The sequence below is a fragment of the Acanthopagrus latus genome, chromosome 1, assembly GCF_904848185.1.
Source record: "Acanthopagrus latus isolate v.2019 chromosome 1, fAcaLat1.1, whole genome shotgun sequence".
NCBI classification, from domain to species: Eukaryota; Metazoa; Chordata; class Actinopteri; order Spariformes; family Sparidae; genus Acanthopagrus; species Acanthopagrus latus.
This window is the reverse complement of record NC_051039.1, coordinates 453936-481887: the sequence shown is the minus strand read 5'-3', so window position 1 is coordinate 481887 and position 27952 is coordinate 453936. Positions and strand designations below refer to the sequence as shown.

Here is a 27952-nt window from a genome sequence, read left to right as displayed (position 1 = left end):
GACGGTAGTGGGATCACTCAAATAAATAAAGATTAACAGTTGTGGGAGAAGAAATGCATCAGTAAATTTCAGGAAAATCTGTTAAGTTAGTTCTGGTTAAAGAAACAGGCATTTAAAGAGTGAGTGCGCTGATGATGCTGACTGGAGATCGTCACTGTGGGTCATTCAGTGTGTCTGTATAGTTCCATCCATCCATCCATTGTCTGTAACCACTTTATCCTTTTTAAGGTGTCGCGGAGGTTTTTGCTGGAGTCAATCCCAGCTGTGTCTGGGTGAGGGCAGGGTACATCCTGGACAATTCACCAGCTCATCGCAGGGCCCTCTGTATAGTTCAACAAATCAATATGCATAATAATATACATCACAGTTATGCTCTAAAATATGCAGAAATACGTGTCATGTGTCGCTTTTAGTGGCAGGAAAGCTGATTATATTCTACAGTCAGTCAAAGTCCACTAACTAAAATACTAATAATACTAATACAGTTGCTGCATTTTCTCTAAATTGTTGATCAGTTTTGGGAGACAAACTGTCCGTCAGCTTCAGGCTGCTTCCTGTCATGTGAACTGACTGACTTGTTTTAACACTATGCGTCGTGTTCAGACTCTAATTTGTGTCAAAGAGTTAAGTGACTTAGCCCGATTCCACCAGACAGGGAGTCAAACAGTGGACCGGCATTGTGCATCCAGGCAATTTAAAAGTAAAACACCCTGTGCAGACTTGGGATGTAACACACAACAAACAACATTAACAATTAACACACCTAAAACAGACCAATAATGAAACAATTAAACCACGTAGTCAAGGAGGAAGGCAGGCATGACGCTCCACCTCTGACATGCTTCCAGTTGGATACTGTGTGTTGTTTAATATTTGTGTTTTAACCTGTAAAGCAGCTTTGTGTACCTGAAAAGCGCTATACAAAATAAATGTAATATTATCATGATGAAGGAACAAAACAGCGTTTCACACGTCAGGTAACAGAGATATGTACAGTGGAGACAAGGCGTTGGTTTGCCTCTGAAAGCTTGGTTCTTGCAGTAAACAATGAAGATATTAAAGCAGAAAAATACTGTTTGTTTAATGAAGATACATTTTTGAGCCCGCTATGACATTTAACAAGTGCAATTATTAAAGAATTTATTGCATTTAAAATGGCAAAAGGAAATGTCATTAATTCAATTATTCCCTGAAAGGACTGGTGAATTAAACATTAGCATGCTATTTATACCCGTAAAGATCAGCAGTTGTGTTAACTGCTGGGGAGAAACGTGGCTCATTAAGGCTACAGGGGAGAGTCTTGCAGCTGCCTCAAGCATTTTTTTCCTGATGCAAGAGGTTAGCACTCCCACACTTGACTTCAAAGCCAGAAAGATGGAATGGAGATGGCTTTCAGCATAGATTAGCATACACCTCCACTTTCCAGCAGCTGTTAGTTTAAACGCTCCACACTGGGATGGGATGTGTCTCAGGAGATGGCTTTTCCATCTGAATAACTACAGCTGCTTAAGTATCTAATGAGACAAATACATCCGATAATATAGCTGCTGTTTCTTTTGATATTAACTAGAATGAAAAAAAAAAATGTTCCTTCTGATTGTCAGTATCAGACAGAAAACATATGAACTCATCTAAAATGTGCAACCTAAGCTCTGATGCAGCATCCTCTCACACACTGTCCTGCCCACAACACAGTCTGATTGGTAACAAGCCACAATTAAAAGCCAATGAACAATACAATTATCTGAATCTGCAAAGTAACTAGTAAATAAAGTTCTGAAATACATTTATAGGAGGGGAAGTATTAAGAAGCAGAGAGTGGGAATACTCAAGCATAGCATCTGAAAATTGCACTTGAGAACAGTGCGTGAGTAAATTGTACTTTTGGGTTTATTTCATCACTGGTTGTTCGAAATTTAGACACAAAGATTTATATTTTTCACCACAAATCAATATCGGTCCCAAATATCAGTTTTCAGTCTCAACTATGTGAAAAAATGTGTGTGGGAGACTTCTACAGAGAACACAGGGACACTGAGGAATTCTGCCAGAACCAGAACCCAAATCCAGGATAAAGAGTTTCAGTGAATGTGGTGTTGAAGGTGTGGAGGTGGATCAGTGAGTCAGAGACTCTGTAGAAGGACAGAGTGCCAGCAGGACAGTCCACATACACTGCTACTCTGTTAGAGTCCGAGGAGAAGAAGGAGACGAAGGACGAGTACGATGGAGAAGAGGAGGAGGGGGAAGAAGGAATGTCTGTTTTTCTGTCATTGTGATAGACAGAGTAACCATCTAAATCAGAGCAGAAGAGACTCCAGGACTGATTATTCTCTCCAAACACACAGTCATTTCTGTCTCCTCTCCTGCTGATTCCTCTGTAACTCACTGATATATGAACCATTCCTCTCCACTCGACCTCCCAGTAACAGCGACCAGTCAGACCATTTCTACACAGCAGCTGGAGCAGGTTGGAGTCAAACCTCTCTGGATGATCAGGATATGGCTGCTCCTCCTCCACTACTGTCACCTTCCTGTTGTTGTCAGACAGTCTGAGGTTTCTGTTTACTGTGTTTGTGTCCACTGTGAGTTCACAGACATCTGATGGAGAGAACAAGACACAATACAGCAGCAGTTTATCATCTAACACAGCTGATGGTTTATTTAAACAGACTGTTGTAGAGGGGTCAGAGAACAAGTCTTCATCAATGATAGAGTTCGTCGAAAAGCTGTTGAAACATGGCTTGTCTCTAGCGGAAGATGTGGCTCTCCAGATTGAACGGGCGCACCCCCGAGATCCATCATCATTAAGTTTCTGAGCGACAAGACGAAAGAGGAGATCTTACGATCAGCGTGGCAGAAAATGGGCTTTATGTGGAAAAATATACAAATCAACCTGGACAATGACTACGCACCGAGTGTGTTGAAGAAAGGCAGCAGTACATAGAAGCAAAGAGGGTTCTGAAGGAAAAGGGAATCCGCTTTCAGACACCCTTCCCGGCCAGACTTCGGGTTTTTTACGCGGATGGGACACGCACCTACAACACGGTCGAGGAAGCAACGAAGGAAAAGGCAGAGAAGGGGCTGCAGGTCACAGTGCTTAAACCACCCGAGACGCTGCTGGACCAGATCCGGAGGTTGTCACAGTCGGTGAGCGGCAGATGAGGACGAACACAGACTCACACACACAGAGGGTCAACGTTCAAAGACAAGCTGCAGAGATTCAGCTGGGACCCGGAGCAGAGAGCTCAGGACACGACTGAGTAGAGCATGTCCACACAAGTATTGTTTAAAAGGAGTTTGATTACAGATTTGGATTTTGGACATCTTTGAATGAATCCCTGGGCATCGCTCAGCTGTTTCTGGAGCTCCTCACTTACAGTGTTGTATGATGAGTGAGTGCAGACTCTGAAAGATGATGTAAAACCTCTCCTCCATGGGAAGAATGTTCAAAGCAGTAAGCTACCTATTTTGATGTTTTAGGTTTAGGTACTATTATCACAAACTAGTATAAAGTATAAAGGTGGGAGAGGGTAGATTCTACTGAAAGGGTCCTTTTCTCTTGGGAATATTTCTGTGCAAAATTTCTTTTTCTTTTAATATTATTATCATTATTTCATTTAGTCATTAAAGCCTTATTAAGGATGATCAATATGTCAGGGGGTATATTTTCCTTTTGGTATCAGAAATTGAACACACAAAACTGAGAAGAGGAGGCTTCAAACATGTATTTCACTCCTCCTATAAATCAGGACATAGAAGAGGGTCTGCCATCCTTATTTCAAATCAAGTCAAATATGAACATGAGACTAAAGATAAAGAAGGCCGATATGTAATGATAACGGGGAGGATTGAAGGGCTGATGGTAACTTTCTTTAGCATATATGCGCCTCCGGGGAGTGATTGGACCTTTTATAAAAAAATATTTGATATGATGTCTGCTGATGCTCACGGTGTGCTCATATGTGGAGGAGATATGAATATCAGATTATCAAAAATGGAATCCTCTACCTCTAATTTAGGACATAGTAAACCCATGATTAATAAGATAAACTCTATAATGAAAGAAATCGGTATAGTAGATGTTTGGAGGGAATTTAATCTGACAGGCTGTGACTACACTTATTTCTCTGCCCCTCAGTCTACTTACTCTTACTAAGGATTGACTATTTTTTTGCATTTAAGAGAGAACAATTTAGAATTCAGTCATGTGATATTGGAACAATTGATGTGTCTGACCATGCACCAATAATAATAACACTTAATATTGGTGACAATCAAAAATCTACATTATGGAAATTGAACTCAAGTTTATTGAACAATCCTCAGGTGAAAGGAGAGTTAGAAAAGGCAATAGATACCTATTTTAAAGAAAATATCAATGGAGAAGTGTCTCCTCCTATGGTGTGGGATGCATTTAAAGCAGTCCTGAGGAGGAAAGTAATTTCCATTTCCTCATCACTAAAAAATGAAGACAGGAGAGGCTTAACTCTCTATACACCAAACTCAGAGAATTACAAAAAGATCATAAAGTTAGACCCGGGACAAACAAACTATCCATTAAAGAACTACAAAAAGGCAGGGGGCAAGGCAATGAAACTGCTGTCATATAAACTGAGGAAACAACAGGCAGACGCCACTATTAATAAGATAAGATGCCCTCATACTAAGCAAATACACCATAGAGTGGACCAAATTCAACAAAGTCTTGAAAATTATTATAAGGAATTATATTCACAACAAAAGCTAGACAACGAAGATGAGATGAGGAGGTTTCTTGAATCTCTGAATCTTCCCATAATCACACAAGAACAAAATAAAGCTCTGATTGCGGATATCACTGAAATAGATGTAAATACAGCAATAGCAAGACTCAAACCACATAAGAGTCCAGGTTCAGACGGCTTCACAGCCGAATGGAACAAGTCATTCAAGGAACAGTTAGTTCCAAAACTGTGCCAGATATATAACAGAGCTCTCAAAAAGGGAGAAATTCCCCCCTCATGGAAGCAAGCTATAATTTCAGTGATACCAAAGGAAGGAAAAGACTCATTAGATTGTAAACAATTTCGACCCATCTCAGTGTTAAATCTTGATTATAAAATCTATATGTCAATATTAGCTAGGAGAATCGAAAGACTTTTGCCATCTCTTATCCATTTGGACCAGACTGGATTTATCCATGGGAGACAGACCCAAGATAGCTTGAGGAGGACGTTACATATTACAGTATATAGCATATCCAGCAGAATAAGACACAAGCTATGTTAATGAGATTGGATGCCGAGAAGGCGTTTGATTCAGTAAGGTGGACTTTTCTGTATAATGTGATGTATAAATTTGGTTTTCATCAAACTCTTATTGAGGCTTTCAAAGCTGTATGTAATAATCCAAGAGCAAGAATTAAAATAAATGGCAGTCTCTCAGATTCTTTTATCTTGGAGCGTTCTTGTAGGCAGGGTTGCCCTTGTTTGTTTTGCCCTCTTTATAGAACCTCTCAGTCAATATATTAGGCAAAACAAGTAAATCGAGGGTATAAATATAGCAGGACAGGAACACAAAATATCTTTGTTCACGGATGACGTGTTAATTTTTTTGTCACAACCATCCACATCCTTGCCAGTTTTAATGTCCTCGATGGATATGTTTGGTAAATTATCAGGCTATAAGATAAATATTCAGAAAACCCAGGTTTTGACCTTTAATTTTAACCCACCATATGATTTGGTGACTAAATACAACCTGAGCTGTAACAAGAAATCAATGAAGTATCTGGGAATTAATCTTACCCAAGACATTTCAAAATTATTTGAAGCTAACTACATTCCTCTCAATCATAGAATTAAATCGGACATCTCTAGATGGAATCACCTACCTTTTCTCAGTCTAACTTCAAGGAGTGAATTGGTCAAAATGGTGATTTTGCCTCGCCTGTTGTATCTTTTCCTTTCGTTGCCAATTGAAGTAAGTGATCGACAGTTCATGCAGTGGCATAAATCAATTTCTAGATATATCTGGATGGGTAAAAAACCAAGGATAAAATTTAAAGTAATGCAACTATCAAAAGACAAAGGAGGAATGGCACTGCCAAATTTAAAAGATTACTACTATTTGGCTCAGATAAGAACCTTGGGGTATCTGTGTGACCCGCAGTTCAAGGCCATGTGAAAGGAAATAGAAGAGGAAGGATCTGTGGGTCCACCTATACAGGCAGCCATGGCAGACAAAAAACTTTCAGACAGTCTTACAAATAAGAATAACCCCTGGATAAAAACAACACTAAAAATCTGGCACAAAGTAGTTAGGAAATACAATTTAAAGGGTGCAGAAAACATATTACATTGGATAGACAGTAGCTTTAAAATATGGATGGAGAAGGGCCTCACGGCGTACTGCTGCATCATACATAATAGGTCGGTGAAGAGTTTTGACAATCTCAAAAGGGAATATGGTTTAGAGAAGCAGGATTTTTTCAGATATCTCCAAGTAAGGCACCGATTAAATACAATTTTGACAGAGAACTTCAGAAGTCATATCCTGAAGATCTTTGTTTCAATCTATGAGTCTGGGAGTGGAAAGAGACTAATATCTAAATTATACAAAGCTTCCAAGATTCCTTGAATTTGAACACCCTACACGTTAAAGGTAGATGGGAAAGGGAGGGAGATTGGGCAATACCTGAGGATGAATGGGAAAATATTTGTCAATTACAATGGAAGACCACAACTTCACACATCTGGCGGGACTTTAGATGGAAAAATATTATTAGATTTTTTTTAACGCCTGCTCAGAAGAGACATCAAGGCAGTGGAACAAATTGTTGGAGGATGTGTGGTTCAGATAAGCCCAACCATTATCACCTATTTTGGGATTGTCCGAAACTTATGTCTTACTGGCATGATATTCATGACTGTCTGGAATACATATTTCAAATTACAATACAATTTGATATCAGCTCAATGTATTTTGGTACCATGGTATTCCATACCCAATCAGTAGCAGACAAATATCTAATGAAGATATTACTGATTGGAGCAAAGAAAGCTATAACAAGGAAATGGATACAATCCAACGCACGACACTGGAAGATTGGCAAGGAACTGTGCAGGAAATCTACATCATCGAGAGACTGACATTCGCTTTAAAACTACGATCAGAGAAATTTAAGAGATGGTGGTCAAACTGGATCAGATACATAAGATCACGGAGACGTGAATTACTCTAATTACCTTGATTACATGTCTTGAAGTACCAGACTATCAGGACAGCTGAAAATTGCTGGCAGTAGATCTTGATGAGAAAATGAGGAAGTGTGACATCCATTGTTCAAACGTTCTTATTTTACACATTGTAAAATAAAATAAAATGAAAGGGAGAGTAAAGGGAGTGAGCATAGAGAATATATATTTTTGTAATTACATATTTTTTGTCTTGCTTGGTGTGTATGTAATGGTGCTGAAATGATTTTGTATTTTCCTCCCTGATAAAAATAAAATTATAAAAAAATAAAAAGTAGTAGTATTTGTACACAAGTAGTTGTGTTTTCCTTTTTGACAGAGATTGAGGTCAGTGAAATAAGAATTTGCAGCTTTCAGAATATACATATTTATAGTATACGTGTGTGTGTATATATATACATGACTGAATGTGATTAATTTATATGATATATATGACTGAATGTGATTAATTTTCCTCCTAATAAAGGATTAATCAATTTAATATGCAATGGAGGTGATGCAAAGTGCGTAACATTTCTTCCTATGTGTGGTGAGAACGCAAGATTTTTAATTCAGAACTTTACAATGACTGGACAGTTGATGCAGATACACAAGCCGAACACATGTGCTGCTTTGTTTTCATCAATCAAAGTGAACACACACTTACACTTCCTCAGACCAGGTTTCAGCCTCTGCTCTCCACCATGTTCCACCCTGGAGGAAGAAGCAAAGTCAGAATGATCCTTCAGAGGCTTCCTCATCAATGATCTTCATAGAGCTTCACTCAGATCACCATTAAGACAAAAAGCTAGAGCAGAAACACTTGGGAAGGGAAGTATCGATATTTCTGTATTGATCCACACACCACACTGGGTCTTTCCAGTACCACAACCATAAATACAAAAATAATACAAGCAAGATGGAGAGCTCACAGTCAGTCACCCTGATATCTATCATTCCAAGGAAATGCTAAGTACATTTCTTATCCTAGTCTACACAATTCATTGTTGTAATAATCCATATAATGGCTTCTTACTAAATTTATAGCTGCATCCCTTTTATGTTACTTTGCCTATGTTGAAGCACGTTTGAATGTTTGAAATGCACCATTGCCACCACTGCTATTGTTGATCATTTAAAAAACATAAATCACAAATTTAAATGGTGTGAAAGATGTAGTCCAGTCTCAGAAACAACCATGTCTGTTGTACCTGAGAGTGTCCAGTTGCCACTGTGGATGCTCGATTCCAGCAGACAAGGACTATCCTAAAGCACAAACTACACAAATTATTACATCTGAACAATCTCTTGTATACCTGAGAGTGTCTAGTTTACAGTGTTGATCCTCCAGCTCAGCCGACAGCTGCTTCACTCCTGAGTCTCCTGGATGATTGTAGCTCAGGTCCAGCTCTCTCAGATGGGAGGGGTTACGACTCAGAGCTGAGGCCAAAGATTTACAGCCTTTCTCTGTAATCCGACAGCCTGACAGCCTTCAGACACACAGAATATTTAATTTGATTTAATAGTCTTACATGTCAATGGGAATTAACTGGTCACATGCCAGTGATATATTTTACAATCAGTCCACTGCTTTGAAACTATTGTTGACACTTTATAGTGAGTAAACCCAGTTAAACCATAACTCATCATCAAAGTATAATGACTTAAATCTGCATCAACATTTGTGTAACCCCTCAGGGATAGTACAAGATGTCAAATTAATTCCTCATGAAGTTGATTTTGCAGATGTCTCTATTTAAATACTCATCAGTTAAACAGACGCTGAATGCTGACCTGAGAGTCTCCAGTTTACAATGTGGCTTTTCCAGTTCAACACACAGCAGCTTCACTCCTGAATCCTGCAGGTCATTGCTACTCAGGTCCAGTTCTCTCAGACTAGAGGACTGGGAGCTGAGAACTGAGGAGAGAGCTTCACAGCTTTTCTCTGACAGATTACAGCCCCTTACCCTTAAAAATATGTACAGTGCAAATGTGAAAAAACATTGTCCTTTATATTTGATTTAACTTACACTTACATTTTGGTATGCAGTTTTCATAGGAGTATGATAAATGATACAAATTGGATACTGTGACAGTTATGTTTCATCCTTTACAGATTTTTCAATCCTGACCTGAGATTTTCCAGTTTACAGTGTGGACTCTCCAATCCAAGAGACAGCGGCTTCACTCCTGAATCCTGCAGGTCATTGTCTCTCAGGTCCAGCTCTCTTAGACTAGAGGACTGGGAGCTTAGAACTGAGGACAGAGCTTCGCAGCTTCTCTCTGACAGATTACAGCCACTCAGCCTGAAGGAGAGTTAGTGATGAATACAAACACCAATACTGGTTAATGAAAAGGGTAAACACTTTTGATCTTTCTTTAAATCATGTAAAAAGAATAAATAAATAAAGTTTAAAAATCCGATTTATACTGTTGCTCTTATTGAGTTAGTGAGTGGGCATCAAAGCATCAAGGATGATGATCCAGGTGAAGAAAGGACTCTTAGACAATCAGTGTCTTTCACTGTATATATTACTGTAAACAGAAGCCCTTCACATGACTTAAAATCTCAGAGGTCTAATTCTTGTACCATTGATTAATTATCCTTAAAAACAATTATTTTAACAACAGAAAAACATCTTAAAGCAGTATACTGTAGAATATTATATTGAAATGTCTTTATAATTTTGTTCTACTTCCAAAAAAATAATCTGATCCAAAATCTAGGCAACCTTGTTACTATCAGCTACATCACTAAAAATCATAGCCCATAAACATAAATGATTTATTTATCTTTGTCCAACTGGTTAGACTTTATGTTACTTTTCCAATGCTGGGGCACCAGAGTTTGAATGCTTGAAATGTTCTAGTTACATATTTTTTTTATCCACCAAGGGGTTGAGTATTTCACCTTTATCACTTTGCCTGACTCATGTTAACTATCCTAAAGCACAAACTACACAAATTATTATGTCTGAACAATCTTGTCTTGTATACATGAGAGTGTCTAGTTTCCAGTGTGGATCCTTCAGCTCAGCTGACAGCTCCATCACTCCTGAGTCCCCTGGATGATTGTAGCTCAGGTCCAGCTTTCTCAGATGGGAGGGGTTGGATCTCAGAGCTGAAGTCAAAGAAGTACAACCTTCCTCTGTGATCAGACAGCCTGACAGCCTGACAGAAACACAGAGAGCGAGAGTGAGAGAGAATAACTTTTCATTTGTTTTCGTCTAATCTTTCCTTATTTGTGAGAATTCACAAATTAAATTTAGCTAAACGTTACATTTTCTAATCATTCACCGGGCTTTGCATTTTTAAGTAACACCAAATAACACCAGAACACCTCATCAATAAATTCTTTCAACATGAAAATATGAATAATTTGATTTTGATCACACAGGAGCATACCAGGCTGTATAACACATTGGGAATGTTTTGACATATCTGACTCTTAAGCTGCTAGATGTTCCGCTTTAGTTTTAAGCTAGTCTCTGGCTGTGTCTGTTTGCTACTGGGTAGGCAGTGTACAGTCGATTTCTAAAAGCCTGTTTGATGAAACAGCTGCCAGCTCCTGCTAAAGAGGATGTTGATGAAAGCAGGGAGACTGGATCATTACTGTGAAATTGTAGGTCCAAGAACAAAAAACAGTTCATAGAACCAAGAGGCAGAGCAAAGTCATTTGTCAAATCCCTTTGGGTTTGTCACTATGAGCAACACATTTTAGATTACACATGGTCACTTGATCCATTGTAAATGTACAGTATGCATACTGATTAGGACAGCTTAAATGATTCCTGGTTGGTGGCTATGCTGCATGATTTACATAAAAAATAACCATTTTCAACACACATCAAACTTTATGTCTAGCAACATTTAAGTGGTCATCTGTTATACTGAATCCTGACCTGAGCGTCTTCAGTTTACAGTGTGGACTCTTCATTCCAAAAGACAGCAGCTTCACTCCTGAATTCTGCAGGTTGTTATCACTCAGGTCCAGCTCTCTCAGACTAGAGAACTGGGAGCTAAGAACTGAGGACAGAGCTTTGCAGCTTCCCTCTGACAGATTGCAGCCACTCAGCCTTAAAAAAGGAACGGTTCATATGTGAAAACATTGCTCTCTATATTTTAGTAGAATTATATTTTTGTACTGTCAACTGACAGCACCACTTGAAAGTTAGTTTTCATCATTTACAGTTGTATCTATTCTAACCTGAGAGTCTCCAGTGCACATTGTGGACTCGCCAGTGAGGCAGCGAGCAGCTTCACTCCTGAATCCTTCAGGTCATTGTTATTCAGGTCGAGCTCTCTCAGATTAGAGGACGGGGAGCTGAGAAGTGAGGACAGAGCTTCACAGCTTCTCTCTGACAGATTACAGCTACTCAGCCTGAAGGAGAGTTAGCGTCAAAAACAAACATTGTTAACGTTGCTGTGGTGAATATGAATATTCATGAAGATAAGATTTTCAGGTGATTATGGTATGTCATTGAGTACAACACTGGGAACTAACAGCAGTTGATGACATTTTCATAAATTATAGTCTCATTTATAGGAAGTTTAATACAAAGTGATGGAAAGGAGGCCCCAACTGAATCTCAAACCTTAGAGGAACAATGCAGATCTGTGGACCATCCTGGTTATTGAACAGTTGACCAGCTCGTCACCTTTGCTGACTTTTTGGGGGAGGTTATGGGAATTTGCCTAATGAGTCAGTGTTTGCCAACCTGGAGTAGGCCTACCACCTACCATCTGGACTACTTGGCTTTGCCTGCTTCCACCACTACCCAACCCCGAATGAGGATAAAAAGAAGGATGAATTTTGATTTAACAGAACTTTTTTTTTCATGGCTGTGTCAACCTGAAGAGGAACAATGAAACTAATAAAAGAATGCATTTTTTTTTTCAAGTTGTCAAGTAATAAAATCTTTTCCCGGGACTTACATTTAGTAAGCAATAAACTAGTTGAGAACAACCCCGCACATGTAATAAACATAGTTTCTGCAGTTATCGGTTCACTTACAGAGCTTTCTTGGAGGCTTTGACCACTGGCAACAGCCTCAGAAGAACCTCCTCTGAAGCAGAGTATTTCTTCAGGTCAAACACGTCCAGATCTTCCTTTGATGACAGTAGGATGAAGACCAGAGCTGACCACTGAGCAGGAGACAGTTCATCTAGGGAGAGACTTCCTGATCTCAGGTACTGTTGGATCTCCTCCACTAGAGAACCAGCATTCAGTTCGTTCAGACAGTGGAACAGATTGATGCTTTTCTCTGGAGACAGATTCTCACTGATCTTCTTCTTGATGTACTCAGCTGTTTCCTGATTGGTATCTGAGCTTCTCTTCTTTTCCAGGAGGCCTTGAGGGAGAGTCTGACTGGTCTGTAGTGAAAGACCCAGCAGGAAGCGGAGGAACAAGTCCAGGTGTCCATTTGGACTCTGTAAGGCCTTGTCAATAGCAAACCTGTGGACATTTGTCACAGACGTTTTGCTGAAAAACATTCTTACCCATTCGACTAAGGGTTGAGATAGTTCAGACATCACATTCTTGTTTTTGTTAATGAGCGACATCTCAACATACAAAGCTGCTAAAAACTCCTGAACACTGAGATGGACAAAGCTAAACATCTTAACTTCATCATTCTTCCTCCCACGTTCTTCTTTAAAGATCTCTGTGAACACTCCTGAGAACACTGAGGTTCCATCCACATCAATGCCACTCTCTTTTAGATCTCTTTCATAAAAGATCAGGTTGCCCTTTTCTAGCTGGTGGAAAGCCAGTTTTGCTAATGACTCAATGTACTGAATGCACATGTTTTGGTCAAACTTTTCTGGGCCATACTTCTTTTTTGTTTGACGAATCTGAAACACCAGGAACTCTGCATACATCTGAGTCAGGGTCTTGGGCAGCTCTCCTCCCTCTCTGGTCTTCAACACATCCTCCAGAACTGTAGCAGTGATCCAGCAGAAGACTGGGATGTGGCACATGATGTGGAGGCTTCGTGATGTCTTGATGTGGGAGATGATTCTGCTGGCCTGCTCCTCATCTCTGAATCTCTTCCTGAAGTACTCCTCCTTCTGTGGGTCAGTGAACCCTCTGACCTCTGTCACCACGTCAACAAAATCAGAATGAATCTGATTGGCTGCTGCAGGTCGTGTGGTTATCCAGAGGCGAGCAGAGGGAAGCAGATTTCTCTTGATGAGGTTTGACAGCAGCACATCCACTGAGGTGGACTGTGTCACATCAAAGTCTGTGTCCTGGATTTCATCAGTTGAACAGTTCAGTTGAAGGCGGCTCTCATCCAGTCCATCCAAAACAAACACCAGTTTGAATTTACTTTTGTCATAGTTGGTGTTTCCTGATGACTGCAGAGTCGTAAAGATGTGATTAAGAGCCTCTTCCTTGATGTCTTTCATCTCCCTAATACAGTTATGAATGAGCTCTGTCAAACGTAACTTTTTACCCTTCCATGAATTCAGCTGGCGGAAGGTGAAGGGGAATATGAGATGCACATCTTGATTGAGTTCTTTGTTAGCCCAGTCCAACACAAACTTGTGCACAATGAACGTTTTTCCAATTCCTGCGATTCCGCTGGTCAGTACTGTTCTTATGGGTTTATATCTGTCAGAGGGGGGTTTGAACATGTCACTGGGTTTAATTGGCTTCTCTGTTTCTGTTGGCTTCCCCTCAATCTGAATGACCTCATGCTGTTTCTTGGTGTTTGCATCATTCCCAGTTGTGACATACAGCTCTGTGTAGATATCAGCTAGATGCTGCTCATCTTTCTTCTTCATCCAAGCTTCTTGTGCACACATAAACTTGTCCTGAAAGTGCACTTGAATCCTTTGTTGGTAATATGAGATGGGTTGTGGCTCTGGTACTGGAACCATCACATCTGTTTTGAATGTAATATTTAAATGTTAGAATGCTGATGATGTAGAGGTGCATGAGCAGTATGTAATGCTCTTTTGCCAAGGTATCGTCTTCCAAAGAATAATAAACAACAGATATTTTTCTTTAAAAACAAAAGTGTCGCCAGTTTCACTGTTTTGCTGCTCAATAAATCACATTTGACACAATGAGTAATTTTAAAGCAGAGCAGTGCTTTAAAGTTAGGCTTTAATCAGCTTATTCACCCTTAGTGGCTCACTCATCATCTGCTCGGCTACCAGCTGACCTGTAACTTCCAATCATATTCATGCTGGTCATAAAATGGTTATACAGACACAAAAACAATGTGGGCTGGAAAACAATAAGAAGGCTGTTTGAATTAGCAGTGATGTTGTAATTGTTTTTTGCCATGCACAGTACACATATTTCCCTCTTACAACTGCAGCGTTTAGCAGTTGTGGTACATTAAACAGCTTTTTGGCATTGTAAATCTCACAAATATATCTAAAATAAACTCGTTTTAGTTAAACTTAGAAGTTGCTTTTGTCAGCTGTTTTCAGTTCTGGACATCAGGAGTTCATCTCTGTCCAACACACAGCTTAAGGCTGAAACTCTTTCACCTTTCCAAGGTATAAAATGTTTATATGTTGATGTTAGCCAACGCCATGTAGCTGTATTGTTCATGATTTGTATTTGCATGAGATGGAAATGTGATTTACTATCAGAATAATATCAGGTGATATTAATTTATTGTGTAACTTCAAATGTTTCACATGTACAGGTGAAATATAGACTTTTAAATTTATAGAATAACAGTAGTAACCAAAATAAAATCACATATTTAAAATCTGTTGCAATTGTACCTTCAGTCTGAGGAAAGGAAACTTCTCTGTTCTCTGAAGTTTCTTCAACCTCACTGACATCCACTGTAACAGAGAGAAATAATGCGATTACAACTGTTTTCATACAATTATTGCAATATGCATCTAAATTCTCACACCTCCCTCTCAGCCTCAATTAAACATAAACAGGGTAAATTATTTGTCGTTGTACAACTCAGGGTTGTTTTATGAAATGGATGTTTAGTTATAACATTTTAATTATCATAACAATATAACATCTTTGAATTTGTATACAGTATATGCAATGAGTATGAACACTTTCAAATACTAAAGTTTCAAGGTAATTATAGTAACCCTTCTTGGGAAAATCTACAGTCAAATTGCCCAAAAATTGTGTTTTCAGCTCCAAAGCTATATTTAACAAGACCTGTGGCACAATTTTTTATGCAGAGTCAAAACACTTGAAAATGTGAAAGAACTACATTAATTCTACACAGAATCAACAATTGGTTGCAAGAAAGTGAAAACTAGTGGAGATATGAATTTTGGAAAATGGCAGATTCTTCACTCTGGTAAAAAGAAATACTTTCTGTTAATAATTTGAATACTGTAACCATTTAAATGATCATAAGGGTCTCTTGGATGTTTGGCACACATTTCAACCCAATCCAGTGGAAAAAAGGCAGTTCATGAGGTTTATAATACAAACACAAAAACAAAAATGTTGACATTCAGCTCTGACTTAAAAAATCAAAACTTTTATCATAACATAAAAACTATTTTTATATTTGGAGTACAACTGTAGGATTGCACAAGGTGTCATGAATTTAATAGAAGAGCAACATATTATTTTTCAAGAAAATCTATGACATGAACTGGAAAGCGTTTTGGATTCTGGATCAGTTGGCAAGAAATGTCCCACCAGCAAAAAGATGGTAATAATGACTGTGCATGAGCATCAAGTTCACCTCTCCTTGTCCAGCTGTAGTTCTGCACTCTGTCGGCTCAGAACACAGTCTTCCCATCGAGTGCAGCAGCCTGATTGAGATGCTGTGGTGGACCGTGTCTTTATAGTGACCCATGTCTACCACGTCTTTACAGACCTGTCTCCATCTTTACACAGACCTGTCTCCATCTTTACACACACCTGTCTCCATCTTTACACAGACCTGTCTCCATCTGTACACAGACCTGTCTCCATCTGTACACAGACCTGTCTCCATCTTTACACACACCTGTCTCCATCTTTACACAGGCCTGTCTCCATCTTTACACACACCTGTCTCCATCTTTACACAGACCTGTCTCCATCACATCTTTACACAGACCTGTCTCCATCACATCTTTACACAGGCCTGTCTCCATCTTTACACAGACCTGTCTCATCACATCTTTACACAGGCCTGTCTCCATCTTTACACAGACCTGTCTCCATCTGTACACAGACCTGTCTCCATCTGTACACAGACCTGTCTCCATCTTTACACAGACCTGTCTCCATCTGTACACAGACCTGTCTCCATCTTTACACAGACCTGTCTCCATCTGTACACAGACCTGTCTCCATCACATCTTTACACAGACCTGTCTCCATCACATCTTTACACAGGCCTGTCTCCACCACAACAAGATGCTGCACTCAGTGGGCGTACTGTTTTCTGAGCTGACAGAGTTCAGGACAGCTGCAGGACAAGGGCATGTGGACTCTGTCTCTATCATCACCATCTTGTTTGCAGCTGGACATGTTCACTCAGATGCAGTATATACTGTATACACACACACACACATATATATGTGTATATATATATATATATATATATATATATATATATATATATATATATATATATATACATACACACATATACATGTGTATATATATATATATATACACATATATATATATATATATATATATATATATATATATATATATATATATATATATACACACACACACACACATACATATATATGTGTGTGTATATATATATACACACACACATGTTTGCTCTATTGGTGCAGCATGAAGGAGTTTTCATTCTACTGACAGATAAATTGAACCTTGATTTGCAATTTTTGGGCGAGGGTTAGGCCATTTTCTTCAGATGTCTGCATGAATTTCAGACATCAGTTTGTGTCTCATTGCAGATCTACTGTCCATCTTTTCATGTTTGTCTCTCTGTGACTGACCTTTTGGTCCTGAGCTGCTGTCTGACAAAGTCTTCACCAGATCATTCCGAGGTATCTTTGTTAAAACTCTCTTGGTCACCTCCACAGCTTCAGGAATTGTGAATGACTGGATCATCAGATCAACCATGTCCCATGTCCTTGCGTTCTCCAGCTTCCTCTGTGGGATGGTTGAGGAGTCTTTAATACGTTCACATTTGAGGAAAAACTTAAACCGCTCCAGTTCCTCTTCTCTGAGCTCATCCAGAATCTTTAGGAGAATCTCATTTGCCATTATGGCTCCCTGGTAAAATCAGAGAACACTGTTAGCTTGTTAACAGGGACAGTTGTGTAACAGCTGTTTCATTCTCTGTCTGTGTATTATTTATGGTAAATGTTGTGACTGTTTTGACAAAGGTGTTTAACACGTGTCTGAAATGACTAAGGAGAATTATCCGATGTGATGTTTCTCATCTACTGTGTCTTAAAAGATATTACTTGACTTACTTTGGACTCCATGCAGCACAGTGAATATACACATATATTATAGGCATGGGACAATATGAGAATATTCCCAAAAATCATTGTGAAACAGAATATTATCCTGATAATCATCAAAAGATGCTCAAAACTTAAAACTGGAGTCACTTTACAGTTTATTTTTAAGAAACATTTGTAGTTGCCTCGCAGACTGGAAACACATCTTTGGACACATTTTGACAAACCTGCAAACATGTCTCTGTTCAGCACACGAGTGTCGCTTTGGGTAAGTTTTAATTCCCTTCAGGAAGATTTACCATGCAGTATCATTTTGTAATGCTTGGACTCGGCACACAAGTTGTTCAGGCACAAGGGAGAATGACTGGTTACAGCGTGTACGAGTTTCCCCTCTAAACACAGCGGATCAAAGATCAAACACAAAGGCTCTGATTGGTTGACGGACACGAAAGGAACTTTTGTTGGCCAGTGGATACAACACGGACACTTGGCTGACAACAGCTACAACGGAAGAATGGATGAATAATCACAGAAGACGTTCTGTGTTGAATTCATTACTGTAGATTTACATCCTCCAAGAACACACTAAGTTCAGTCTGGATTACGAAGCCTCTGAAAGGAAATGATCACATGGACTTCACTGACGCGGCACAACGGTTAGCTGTTAAAAGTCCTCCATGTCGGGTTCAAGAGATGGTAAATGTGTTGGCTGACCTGGTCCATCCCACACTTGACCTTCTGTGTCCAGTGTGTCAGATTTCTCTCCTGTATTTAGACTTGAGAGATGTGGGCTCCTTCATGTGGACGTGAACAAGCTGTGTTTTTTTTTTATCTTTTTAAATAATATTTGAATTGTGTTTTTTCTGGAAGCTTTAGTCTAATTACACTCCATAACTTAGTGAGATATGTGTGTACAAACCCGCCAGAGGCCAAAATATGGCGAACTTTGGCTGAATATTAAAAGCCAGGAGTGGCACTATGAAGAGCCAACTGATTGGACTCTGTACGGAACCAGAGTTCTGATCACTGGTGGCGACTAAAACTGAATCAGGAGATCAGGATCAGATGTGTTCGAGAGCTGGACAGCTTTTTAATGTCACTGCTGAGGATTTTTCAGAACAACCAGAGAGCATATATTTACCACGAGCAAGTGTTCATCATCAGCCTCTATGACAACATCTCATCCCTGAATCCCACATACGTGTAAATATAAATAACAATCAATCTGCAACTGCACCAGACTTAATATTTAGAGTGATATCATAGTATAACAGTGTGTTTACCTTTCACACAGAAAGAGGAGCTGTTGTTGATTCTTCTGCAGTCGTCTGACATGAAGACACTCGAAACCAAACAGGAAGTTCAGTCTCAGTTCAGATATAAGAGGAGAACAATGCGTGACCAACTGAATGCAGACTGAACGCGGTGTCACTTACAATCCCTGCTGACTTTCACACAGGAAAGTGTTTCTTCATACAGGAAGTGTGAGCTGTGCCTGCTGTTACAAGAACACCAACACGTGACTTCGAGTTGATCTGTGAACAGAGCTGCTCTCTGAAACCACGAGTCCATCGAGGCGGAGGATGAAACCTCCAGCCGTCCGTCCGGTGCTGAGGTGAACCTGACGTGAGGCCGTCAGTCTGTTGAGGTCACAGATGTGTTTTTAGAACAACACGACGCTTCACCACAAATCAAACTATGAACAGAGTGAGAACAACAAATTAAACACTACTAACCCTGAAACTACCAGAAACACATGCAAGTCAGATCCAGTCATGTCATTTTCACTGCTGTTGTGTTACCTCGTGTCAGTGTGTGTCAGTGTGTGTTTCTGCTCATGTCTTACTTTCCTGATGAGCCTGAAACAGGAACTAAAACCAGGAAGTGTGTGTTGTTCCTGTTTGAGGGTGATACTGTGATGACGGAGCGTAGCCTGAGTGCTGCAGGTCTGTTTCTGTGGACAGGAAGTGAGAGCTGTCAGGTTTCCATCGGTGATAATAAGACACGTCTCTGAGTGTTTTTTGTGCTCAGTGGAAACAGGATCTGTTCCAGCTTCATCAGCTCGGCCTGGTTTAAAGCGTCGCTCTCTGCTTCACCTGGACACCACCTGCTCCATCAGCTCTTCTCTGGGAGGCGCTGCAGATCCCCACTAACCAACACAGCCCACACACAGGTGTTCACTCAGGTGAACAGTTCAGCCACACACACACACACACACACACACACACACAGTTTTCCAATGGTAAGACACCAATGTCGTGATTGAAGCAGTTTTCTCGTGACCTGCAGGGGTGCAGACACACAGCTGTACGGTAACATCTGCTGGACTGAGACAGGCTTCATCATGATGCTGTCTCAGCTTCTGGTCCATTCACTGGGTCCATCACACACAATCTCTTAGTTCTGGGTTCACGGTGACGTAGCGAGACAGATATTTATGTTAGATGCAACTTAAAAATGTAAAATCCTGAGATCCTTCCTGCTGCTGCTGTGAGACACACACACACACACACACACACAGTAGGATTGCTAATGGATCTTAATGGAATTTGTATGAAGCTGAAGACATTTACCCACCACGACCCGAAGGACAAGTTCATGGTTGACGTTATCAGAGGGGGAAGTGTTCATGGATTCAGCCTTTCCAGACTGTTACAGATGATGAGTTCTGTTATGGCGTTACTACACCTGGTCAGAGGAAAGAGAATTAAAGACATGATCTATAGTCACGTCCTGACGATGTGGAAAACACCTGTGACTGTTAGCAAACGGTGAGTCTCAGCTCACAGGCCACCACAGCCTTTTCTCCTTTACCACAAAGTGTCTTTATTTTAGTTAGAGTACAATATATATCTGCAGTGTATAACTACATTATGTGCATGACTCCAGTCTGCTGTGGTTTAGAGATCATTTCTCTCCAAGTGATTTTCTCCAGCTGATAACTTTCAGATCTGACACGAGGCTCCACCAGTCAGCACAGTGAATTACTGAATGTTTACCTGTCAGTAACAGGTTTCAGTGCGTACCTGCCCTGAACACAGGTGTCACTTGTATCACACTACGTGCTGGACGTGCAGCAGAGTACCTCAAGGATTCCTTTAATACAAACTCGTCACATCCTTCACAGTTTAATGTGTTCTGAACTCAAAGTACAAAAGTGTTGCATCACTCAAACACAGTAGAAAAGAAACGGGACAAAAGGTTTTTTCCTCCTCACAACAGTTCAGTGAGTTCTGCATGATGATAGTTTTCACGTTGCGGCTGATTAACATGATCATACTGCCGTCGTGTCTCCATAGTTTCTGTTCCAGTCCATGTACAGCTCCAGAGTCTGCAGACTCACACTCCTCTTGATTTTCTTCAGTGATTCCACAAAGTCTCTCAAACAAATGTTTCGGACCTGCGGAGAAAAATACAGTGTCATATTCTGACTCCTTTGCTTCAGTCCAGATTACAAAGTCAAAGAAAAAATGCAAATAGATGCGAATTTGAGTTCATTTCGCTGGCGTGTGAATGAAACTATGTTCATGATCATGCAACTCAGTTTGGACGTGATGCTGTTCACATTCACAGCTGATCTGCTCACACTGAGCAAGTCTGACAACACATCATCACTCAGACATACAGTATCTGTACTGTGTCCTGAGGCTGGAAACTGAAACAACACAAGAGGATTCTGGGAAACTTTTCAGTTTTCAGTAATCAATCAGTGATCAGTTACATCATCAGCAGCAGTGACCTCACCTCGCTGGCCTCCATGTTCCTCACTTGATCAGGACGCAGCTCTGTGGGAACACAAACACTGATGAGAACGACCGCGAGCTGCAACCAGCCAGGACAGACGAGAAAGTACTGATCCGGTCTGAACTGGGTCAGAATCTCACACATGATGTCTGTCAGTTTGTTGGAGTTTAGTGTTAAAGCTCAGTGAACGCCAGAACCAGCATGAAGCCAACTGGGTCAGAGAAGGTTCTGAGCAAGATGAACCTCCCAATAAATCTGCTCATACTGACAACTGAGGTTCTGGTTCTGGTTCAGTTCTGTGAGCTGCTGATATCCAGGAGCAGCTCTACGATGATCACTGGCGACTCTGTTTCATTAGTCTGATGACAAACTGACAAACATCATGTGTGAGATTCTGACCCAGTTCAGACTGGATCAGTACTTTATCATCTCTCTTCACCACAGACAAAGGTTTGATCAATGAGGTCCATGAGGGGAACACGAAGGGGCGGGGCTTCAGCTCTCTGTTAAACTCTGCAGATATCAAAGTGTCACATTTCATACTGACAAAACCTTTTTACGTTGATCATATTCAGAGAGCGCAAACTAACATCACGCTGATGATTCACTCGGTAACTCAGATATCTGCCTCCCGTTCTGTTAGACGACAACATATTCAGACATGTGGAAAAGTTCAGGCTGTCCAGTCGACAGACAACACAAGTGTAATGATTTCATCACATCGACTGCTCTGAAAAAGTCTCACAGTTTCAGATTTCAGGTTTTGAATCAATCAAGAATCAATAAACTGTGAAAGCTCAAACGTGCAGATTAATAAAGAGGATCTCTGTCAGTTCTCACTGCAGAATAACAGTAACAGTACAAACTGAGCAGGAAGTTTAAATGTCCTCATTTAAGAAAACTGAGCCTGATGTTCCACTTCATGAGTGAAGCTTTCTTTGCACACAGACACTGATGTGGAGACTGTATCGCACCTCTGATTGGTCCCAAGGACGCGTCTTTAGCCAATGAGGTGAGGTCACTGCCTGAGTAGCCCTCCGTCATCCTGCACCATCAGACAGACACAAACACAGAGGTCAGCTGGTCTGAACACAGCGCTCTCTGCTGGCTGTACAGACCAGCAGCTGTGGTCCGTCACTTTTCAACATTATCTTTGACAACAGGTGGATAAGTGGCGACGACTCACCTGGCCAGCTGCCACAGCTCTCGGTGTGTCAGCGGGTTTCCGTGTTTCTCCAGCAGGTTCTTCAGCAGCTTGAAGCGAGTCTGAAACAAAAGCAGCAGCGTCGTCACATCAGCCTGACAAACCTGTGAACACAGGAGAGTCTGGTTTCTTTACCTGCAGGCTGAACTCACCTCCTCCACCGGCAGCGCCACGTAAATCCGCTTAGCAAAACGCCTGAAAATAAACCAGAAACGTAAGTGAGTGTCTGCTTCCATCAACACAACCGCTGCTAGGAGAGAGACTGAGACAACTGCAACAAATCATCCAGTCAGTGAAGCTGAAGTGTCACTGCACGAGATGGACCACAGACACAAACACACGACGACAGAAACAACATGAGTGCACAGGAGATCAACATGTAGGGATGTTATCCTCACGGTCTGACCTGAGAACAGCCTCGTCCAGCTCCTGAGGCCTGTTGGTGGCTCCCATCACCAAAACGCGCTCATCCCGTCCTGACTGGACCTGGAACAAGCGTGGATCCATCAGTGAGTTGGTGTCGCAGCAGAGAGACACACAAAGTCATTCACCTGCGAGAAATTAAATATCTTACTCCGTCAAACTCGATCAAGAACTCAGTCTTGAGGCGTCGGCTGGCGTCGTGCTCGCCCTCGCGGCGCTCACACAGCAGACTGTCCACTTCATCTGGACACACACACAAACACCGTCACCGTCTGAGGTCAGGCTACATCGCTCTCTACATCCACAACTGTTTGTCTTCCCAACATGAACAGAACTTCAGTTCCACTCGTCACGCTCCCCCCGGGTCACGTGGACCCCCTGCTGTGACTCCATGTCCTCGGGGCCCCCCAGTGTGAGAACAGTGTTTTAGAGGAAGAGTTACCGATGAAGATGACGGAGGGCTGCAGTTCTCTGGCCACAGAGAACAGAGCTCGGACCAGCTTCTCTCCTTCACCCACCTGCACACAGACCAGACCACCATCAGCGACCTGACGTGGTCGACAAGCGACGGAGACGTCAGCTGTGTTCAGACACTAAGCTACTCACGTATTTGGAGGTTAAGCTGGCGGCGCTGATGTTGAAGAAGGTGGCGTTGGACTCAGCTGCCACAGCTTTAGCCTGTCGATGATAAAAGACTCTTCAGCTGCAGGAAACTTAAAGTCCTTCCGTTCATGATGGAGCCAGAACAGATGATCCGTTTTATTTTATCTGTTGTGAGTCTTCACACGTCAAACATCAAACATTTACAGAACTGAAACTTCTGGACTTGTTGCATCTCGAGATGTTGAAACAAGTGAATTTCCCTGTTGTTGGATAAATTATGTGAAACTCATCAAACAGAATAACATCAGTGCTCTCCTCCTCCTCCTCCCTCCTACTCCCTCCTCCTCCTCCTCCCTCCTCCTCCCTCCTCCTCCTCTACCTCCATCCTCCTTCCACCTCCCTCCTCCTCCTCCCTCCTCCTACTCCCTCCTCCTCCTCCTCCTACTCCCTCCTCCTCCTCCTCCTCCTACTCCCTCCTCCTCCTCCTCCTCCACCTCCATCCTCCTTCCACCTCCCTCCTCCTTCCACCTCCCTCCTCCTCCTCCTCCTCCTCCTCCTACTCCCTCCTCCTCCTCCTCCTCCCTCCTCCTCCTCCTCCACCTCCATCCTCCTTCCACCTCCCTCCTCCTTCCACCTCCCTCCTCCTCCTTCCACCTCCCTCCTCCTTCCACCTCCCTCCTCCTCCTCCACCTCCCTCCACCTCCACCTCCCGCCTCCTCCTCCTTCCTCCTCCCTCCTCCCTCCTCCTCCTCGTCCTCACCAGCATGGTCTTGCCGTTGCCTGGGGGACCGAACAGAAGCAGTCCTCTGGCTGGAGTACGCAGTCCTGTAAACAACTACAAAAGACTTCAGTAAACGTGTGAAGTTCCAACCTTCAGTAAAAGTTTCATTTCTCTGATGGTTCATGAACGCACCTCCGGCCTCAGGGCCGGCAGGATGACGATTTCCTGCAGCGCTTGCTTCGCCAAATCCTGACCGGCAACATCATGGAAGCTCATAGACGAGCCGCTGAAACACACGATCAATACAGCCAGTAAACCACAACAGACACACAATCAATAGCAACCGAGCAGCGACAGCATCCTCTGACTCAGAGCATGATTCATGACATCACAAACAGCTCAGAGCCAATCCCGGTCCAGGATTCAGCAGACACGAGTGTGATGTAGAGGCTGAGGATGGACTGAAGGAGGAGACACCTGGTTCGCTCTCACAGCGTCACACACCTCATCTGATTGGTTAGCGCCTCTCACCTGTCGACAATCTCGTTCCGGATGAGGTCAGCAAGCTTCCCGTCGATGTTCTTCGTATTCTTTCTGTCGTCCTTCTTCGGTGGTGTCGATGTTGAGGAGCCGACGTTCACACTGTGACGACTCGTGCTGACCTGCAGGACGAGTCACCACAAACGTTTGTATCCATCAGCACGTGACGATACAGGTGGAGACACCTGGACTCAGCTCGTCACCTCACACGCTGACCTTCAACATTTAATCTGTGACACACCTTATTGTTACTGTGGGCGGGGGGGCGCTGGGAGGCCAGGTGTGAGGAGTGACGGCCCCCCGAGGAAGACGAGGACGAAGAACAGGACGTCTTTTTGTGCTTTGGTCGACTGGATAGTGCGAGATTAACAGAGTCCCTCTTTCTGGAGACAGCACCACCTGTGGACCACACACACACACACACACACACACACACACACACACACACACACACACACACAATGTGTCAATGAGTACACTGTCATGTATATTTAGATGTATCCAGATTACTGAGGACATGGTGTATGTGCTGCAGGACAGAGCTGACACACCTGAGCGCAGGTTGGCAGTGTGGTAGATGTGGTTGATGTTGTCAGTGTAAAAGCCCGGCTGAGCCCCGGAGCCTGACAGCACCTTGACTGAAACCACAAGATCACAGAAGACGAGATAAGTAAAACCACTTCATGTGTCTTGTTTTTAATTCATTTTCAATAAAGAAAAATGAGCACAAAAAGGTCAGACTTCTATGATTCACATCAAAAACTACAAAGAGACACAAACAGGACTGACACTGACCCTCTTGAAAGACTCGATAGAGCCGTGGCTGAACCGGAAGATGAAGCGATCCAGTGGACATTCATTTGAAACCGTCTGAGCTTACCTAACGACTGCAGCCGGTCTTTAGCCATGATCAGGTTGGTGCTCATCTTGTTCTGCAGCCGCTTGTCTCGCTCATATTCCTCTCCTGCATGAGAGACACAACACAACTTCACTAAGAGCAGCTGAATTCTTCTTCTAAACAAGTCAAGAACAATAAAACAAATCGACAGTTGAAATGACGGCTTGTTTATATCAGAATTCAAATCAACATTTGGGATATTGAATAAGTCAGAGTTTATGTTGAGCTCTGACTGCGAGCTCACCACCTCCTGAGATCTGGATGGCGATTCCCTTCTCCAGCTCGGCGATCCCTCGCTGGTACCAGCCCACCGCCTGCTGCTTGTCCCCTGACAACAACACCAGCACACTCTGACATCACACATCCAGAACCAACTGGGTCAGTTCAGAGGAGCGAAGCTGCTGTGCACAGCGGCCCTCACTCAGTTCATCACCACAGATGAGCTGTTTAATCCCAGAACAACACCACGGTTCTAGTGTGAGGGACAGTAATGAGCAGCTGACTCAGCTGTTTCCTGTCTGTTTATAAGGTCCTGAACACTCGGACACAGAATTTGTTAAAACAAAGCTTTTTCTATGCGTTTTGGTTTTCACACACAATAAGTTTCCCCAAAGATATTCAAATCAGATCTGAGGAGCCCTAAATTTAATAAAGGAAGTGTGTCTCATTCAACCACTGCAGTAATATAATTCAGCATTGGTTTGGAATCAGTGGGTCACATGACCCGGAAGCTATTGAAAAATATTTCTGTAAAATTAATATATTACACGTTTGCCATGAAGGTAGGTGTCACAAGTGGACTGGGATGGCCCAGCACGTGGGGTGTGCTGGTGCATGTAGGTTTATTTACGTCTAACCATCATGTTGAGGAAGGTCAGCATGAAGGTGCTGAGGCGGACATGGTTCAGCCCAACAGACTGCGGGAGTGAAGCTGCTGTTCAGCGGGTCACTGCGGTTGTTTTGTGCCGAGGCGGGTGAAAAACACGCAGCCTTCTCGTCTCAAGCGTGTCACGCCAAACTTCATACAAAAATCAGCTAATCTTATCAGAGTAAACAAATAATACAATCAACTGTCATAAAGAGCTCTGACATGACAGATTACAACACCTCGGGGTTCTGTCTTCCATTCGGCTCCATCACAACAACGACCGAACACTGTTTGACTGGGTTTGCAGAAGGCCACAGTCACATTCAGTGAGCAGAACTGCAGTAAAATGATTGATTTTTAAATGGAGTTTGGTGCAGGTGACCCTCATACCTCGCTCGTCCTCATCGATCCTCAGCGCCGTGGAGATGCACTCGAAGGCCCGTCCGTGGTGGTTCCGGACCCGATCGCCTCGCTCCGGGTTCCCGCTGCCGTCCCGCGGCTGCCGCTTCGCTCCGACCGGCTCGTCTGCGGTTCGGGGCTCCGGTCGGACAGCGGCCGCGGTTCGGCTCCAAAGCCAGCAGAGGAGCGAGCGGAGCAGGGACAGCGCGGCCAGCAGCGGGTTCGACACGGACAACAGCACGCCCAGCCTCCCGGTACCGGCACCATTACCGGCTGGGACGGCGTTCAGCGGAGCCGCAGCGCTGCTGGTCCGCTTCCTGCCGCTTCTGCCCCAGAGACCCATTCACGGCCATATCACAGCACAGCGGTCCGGTTCGGTCCAGAGAGCTACGGCTGCACAGGTCGCTTCTTTGTGTTTACTGACGGGTGATAAAACCAGCCGGTACCGCCACCTGCTGGACCGGAGAGTCACCGCACCGACGGCCGCTCCACGGACACAAAATGGTGGAGTGTTCCGCTGAGGCTCGCCGGGTTCAAAGTCCACAGAACCGGGTTTAAAGTCCAACAGAGACCCTTAAGGCACTAGAACCGGGTTTAAAACCTTCATGTGTCTCCGTCAGCAGACATCATGAGGAAGGCTGCAGGGTCAGAGCTCACAACCATTCAGACATTACAGATGATTTATGTTTCTGTTTTAGGTCTAGAAGTTAGTTTCTAACATGTCACAAGAGTCTCAGTGACAGACATTGAATTCTTACTAGGAAAAACTCCCATTTCAGATATCTTCAATCCAGTTGTTACTAGTCATAATTTTCATTTCAGATATTCCAAATGAAAAACTATTCCAGATATCCAGAATGTAATTTCGAATATCCAAAAATACATTGTGACTAGTAAAAATGTCATTATGGATATCCACAGTGTATTCACAGATGTCCACAACTGC

General features: G+C 42.4%; 2 protein-coding genes across 6 annotated transcripts; both read right to left on the bottom strand.

Annotated features, from left to right (window-relative positions):
* Nucleotides 1–801: 801 nt before the first annotated feature.
* On the bottom strand, nt 802–19474 carry LOC119023418 (NACHT, LRR and PYD domains-containing protein 12-like). 4 transcript variants are annotated; one of them, XM_037105337.1, is made up of 13 exons: nt 19343–19473; nt 18890–19246; nt 17133–17412; nt 14961–15023; nt 12229–14101; nt 11422–11595; nt 11117–11290; nt 10212–10385; nt 9347–9520; nt 9009–9182; nt 8531–8704; nt 7882–7928; nt 802–2598 (listed from the first exon to the last, which is right to left on the bottom strand). In XM_037105337.1, exons 3-13 carry the CDS (start codon nt 17401–17403, stop codon nt 2015–2017), a joined length of 3882 nt encoding a protein of 1293 aa, XP_036961232.1. In that variant the 5' UTR covers nt 17404–17412; nt 18890–19246; nt 19343–19473; the 3' UTR covers nt 802–2014. The 4 variants fall into 4 exon arrangements, with proteins under 4 accessions (XP_036961232.1, XP_036961240.1, XP_036961249.1 ...); XM_037105345.1 differs by having other exon boundaries at nt 18890–19302; nt 19409–19438; XM_037105354.1 differs by lacking the exons at nt 9347–9520; nt 10212–10385; nt 11117–11290 and having other exon boundaries at nt 9009–9174; nt 11588–11595; nt 19343–19474.
* A 1244-nt stretch (nt 19475–20718) lies between these two features.
* On the bottom strand, nt 20719–27503 carry spast (spastin). Of its 2 annotated transcripts, none has more exons than XM_037106006.1 (17): nt 26998–27503; nt 25987–26067; nt 25722–25805; nt 25393–25479; nt 25083–25240; nt 24833–24963; nt 24494–24587; nt 24341–24415; nt 23584–23655; nt 23420–23495; nt 23129–23220; nt 22961–23040; nt 22707–22749; nt 22537–22616; nt 22325–22395; nt 21351–21391; nt 20719–21006 (listed from the first exon to the last, which is right to left on the bottom strand). In XM_037106006.1, the coding sequence occupies exons 1-17, from the start codon at nt 27347–27349 to the stop codon at nt 20881–20883; spliced, it is 1743 nt and encodes a 580-aa protein (XP_036961901.1). In that variant the 5' UTR covers nt 27350–27503; the 3' UTR covers nt 20719–20880. The 2 variants fall into 2 exon arrangements, with proteins under 2 accessions (XP_036961901.1, XP_036961892.1); XM_037105997.1 differs by having other exon boundaries at nt 25984–26067; nt 26998–27498.
* Nucleotides 27504–27952: the final 449 nt, after the last annotated feature.

Coding starts and splice junctions, on each gene's coding strand:
- LOC119023418 (XM_037105337.1), bottom strand. CDS start 17,403: ATGGCAAATGAGATTCTCCTAAAGATTCTGGATGAGCTCAGAGAAGAG. Junction 9,521..10,211: donor TGGAAACTAGACACTCTCAT/GTATACAAGACA, acceptor ACTCTCCTTCAG/GCTGAGTGGCTGTAATCTGT. Junction 2,599..7,881: donor GAAACCTGGTCTGAGGAAGT/GTAAGTGTGTGT, acceptor TCTCTCCATCAG/ATGTCTGTGAACTCACAGTG.
- spast (XM_037105997.1), bottom strand. CDS start 27,349: ATGGGTCTCTGGGGCAGAAGCGGCAGGAAGCGGACCAGCAGCGCTGCG. Junction 25,241..25,392: donor CACTGCCAACCTGCGCTCAG/GTGTGTCAGCTC, acceptor TGTGGTCCACAG/GTGGTGCTGTCTCCAGAAAG. Junction 23,496..23,583: donor CCAGCTTAACCTCCAAATAC/GTGAGTAGCTTA, acceptor GTCTGTGTGCAG/GTGGGTGAAGGAGAGAAGCT.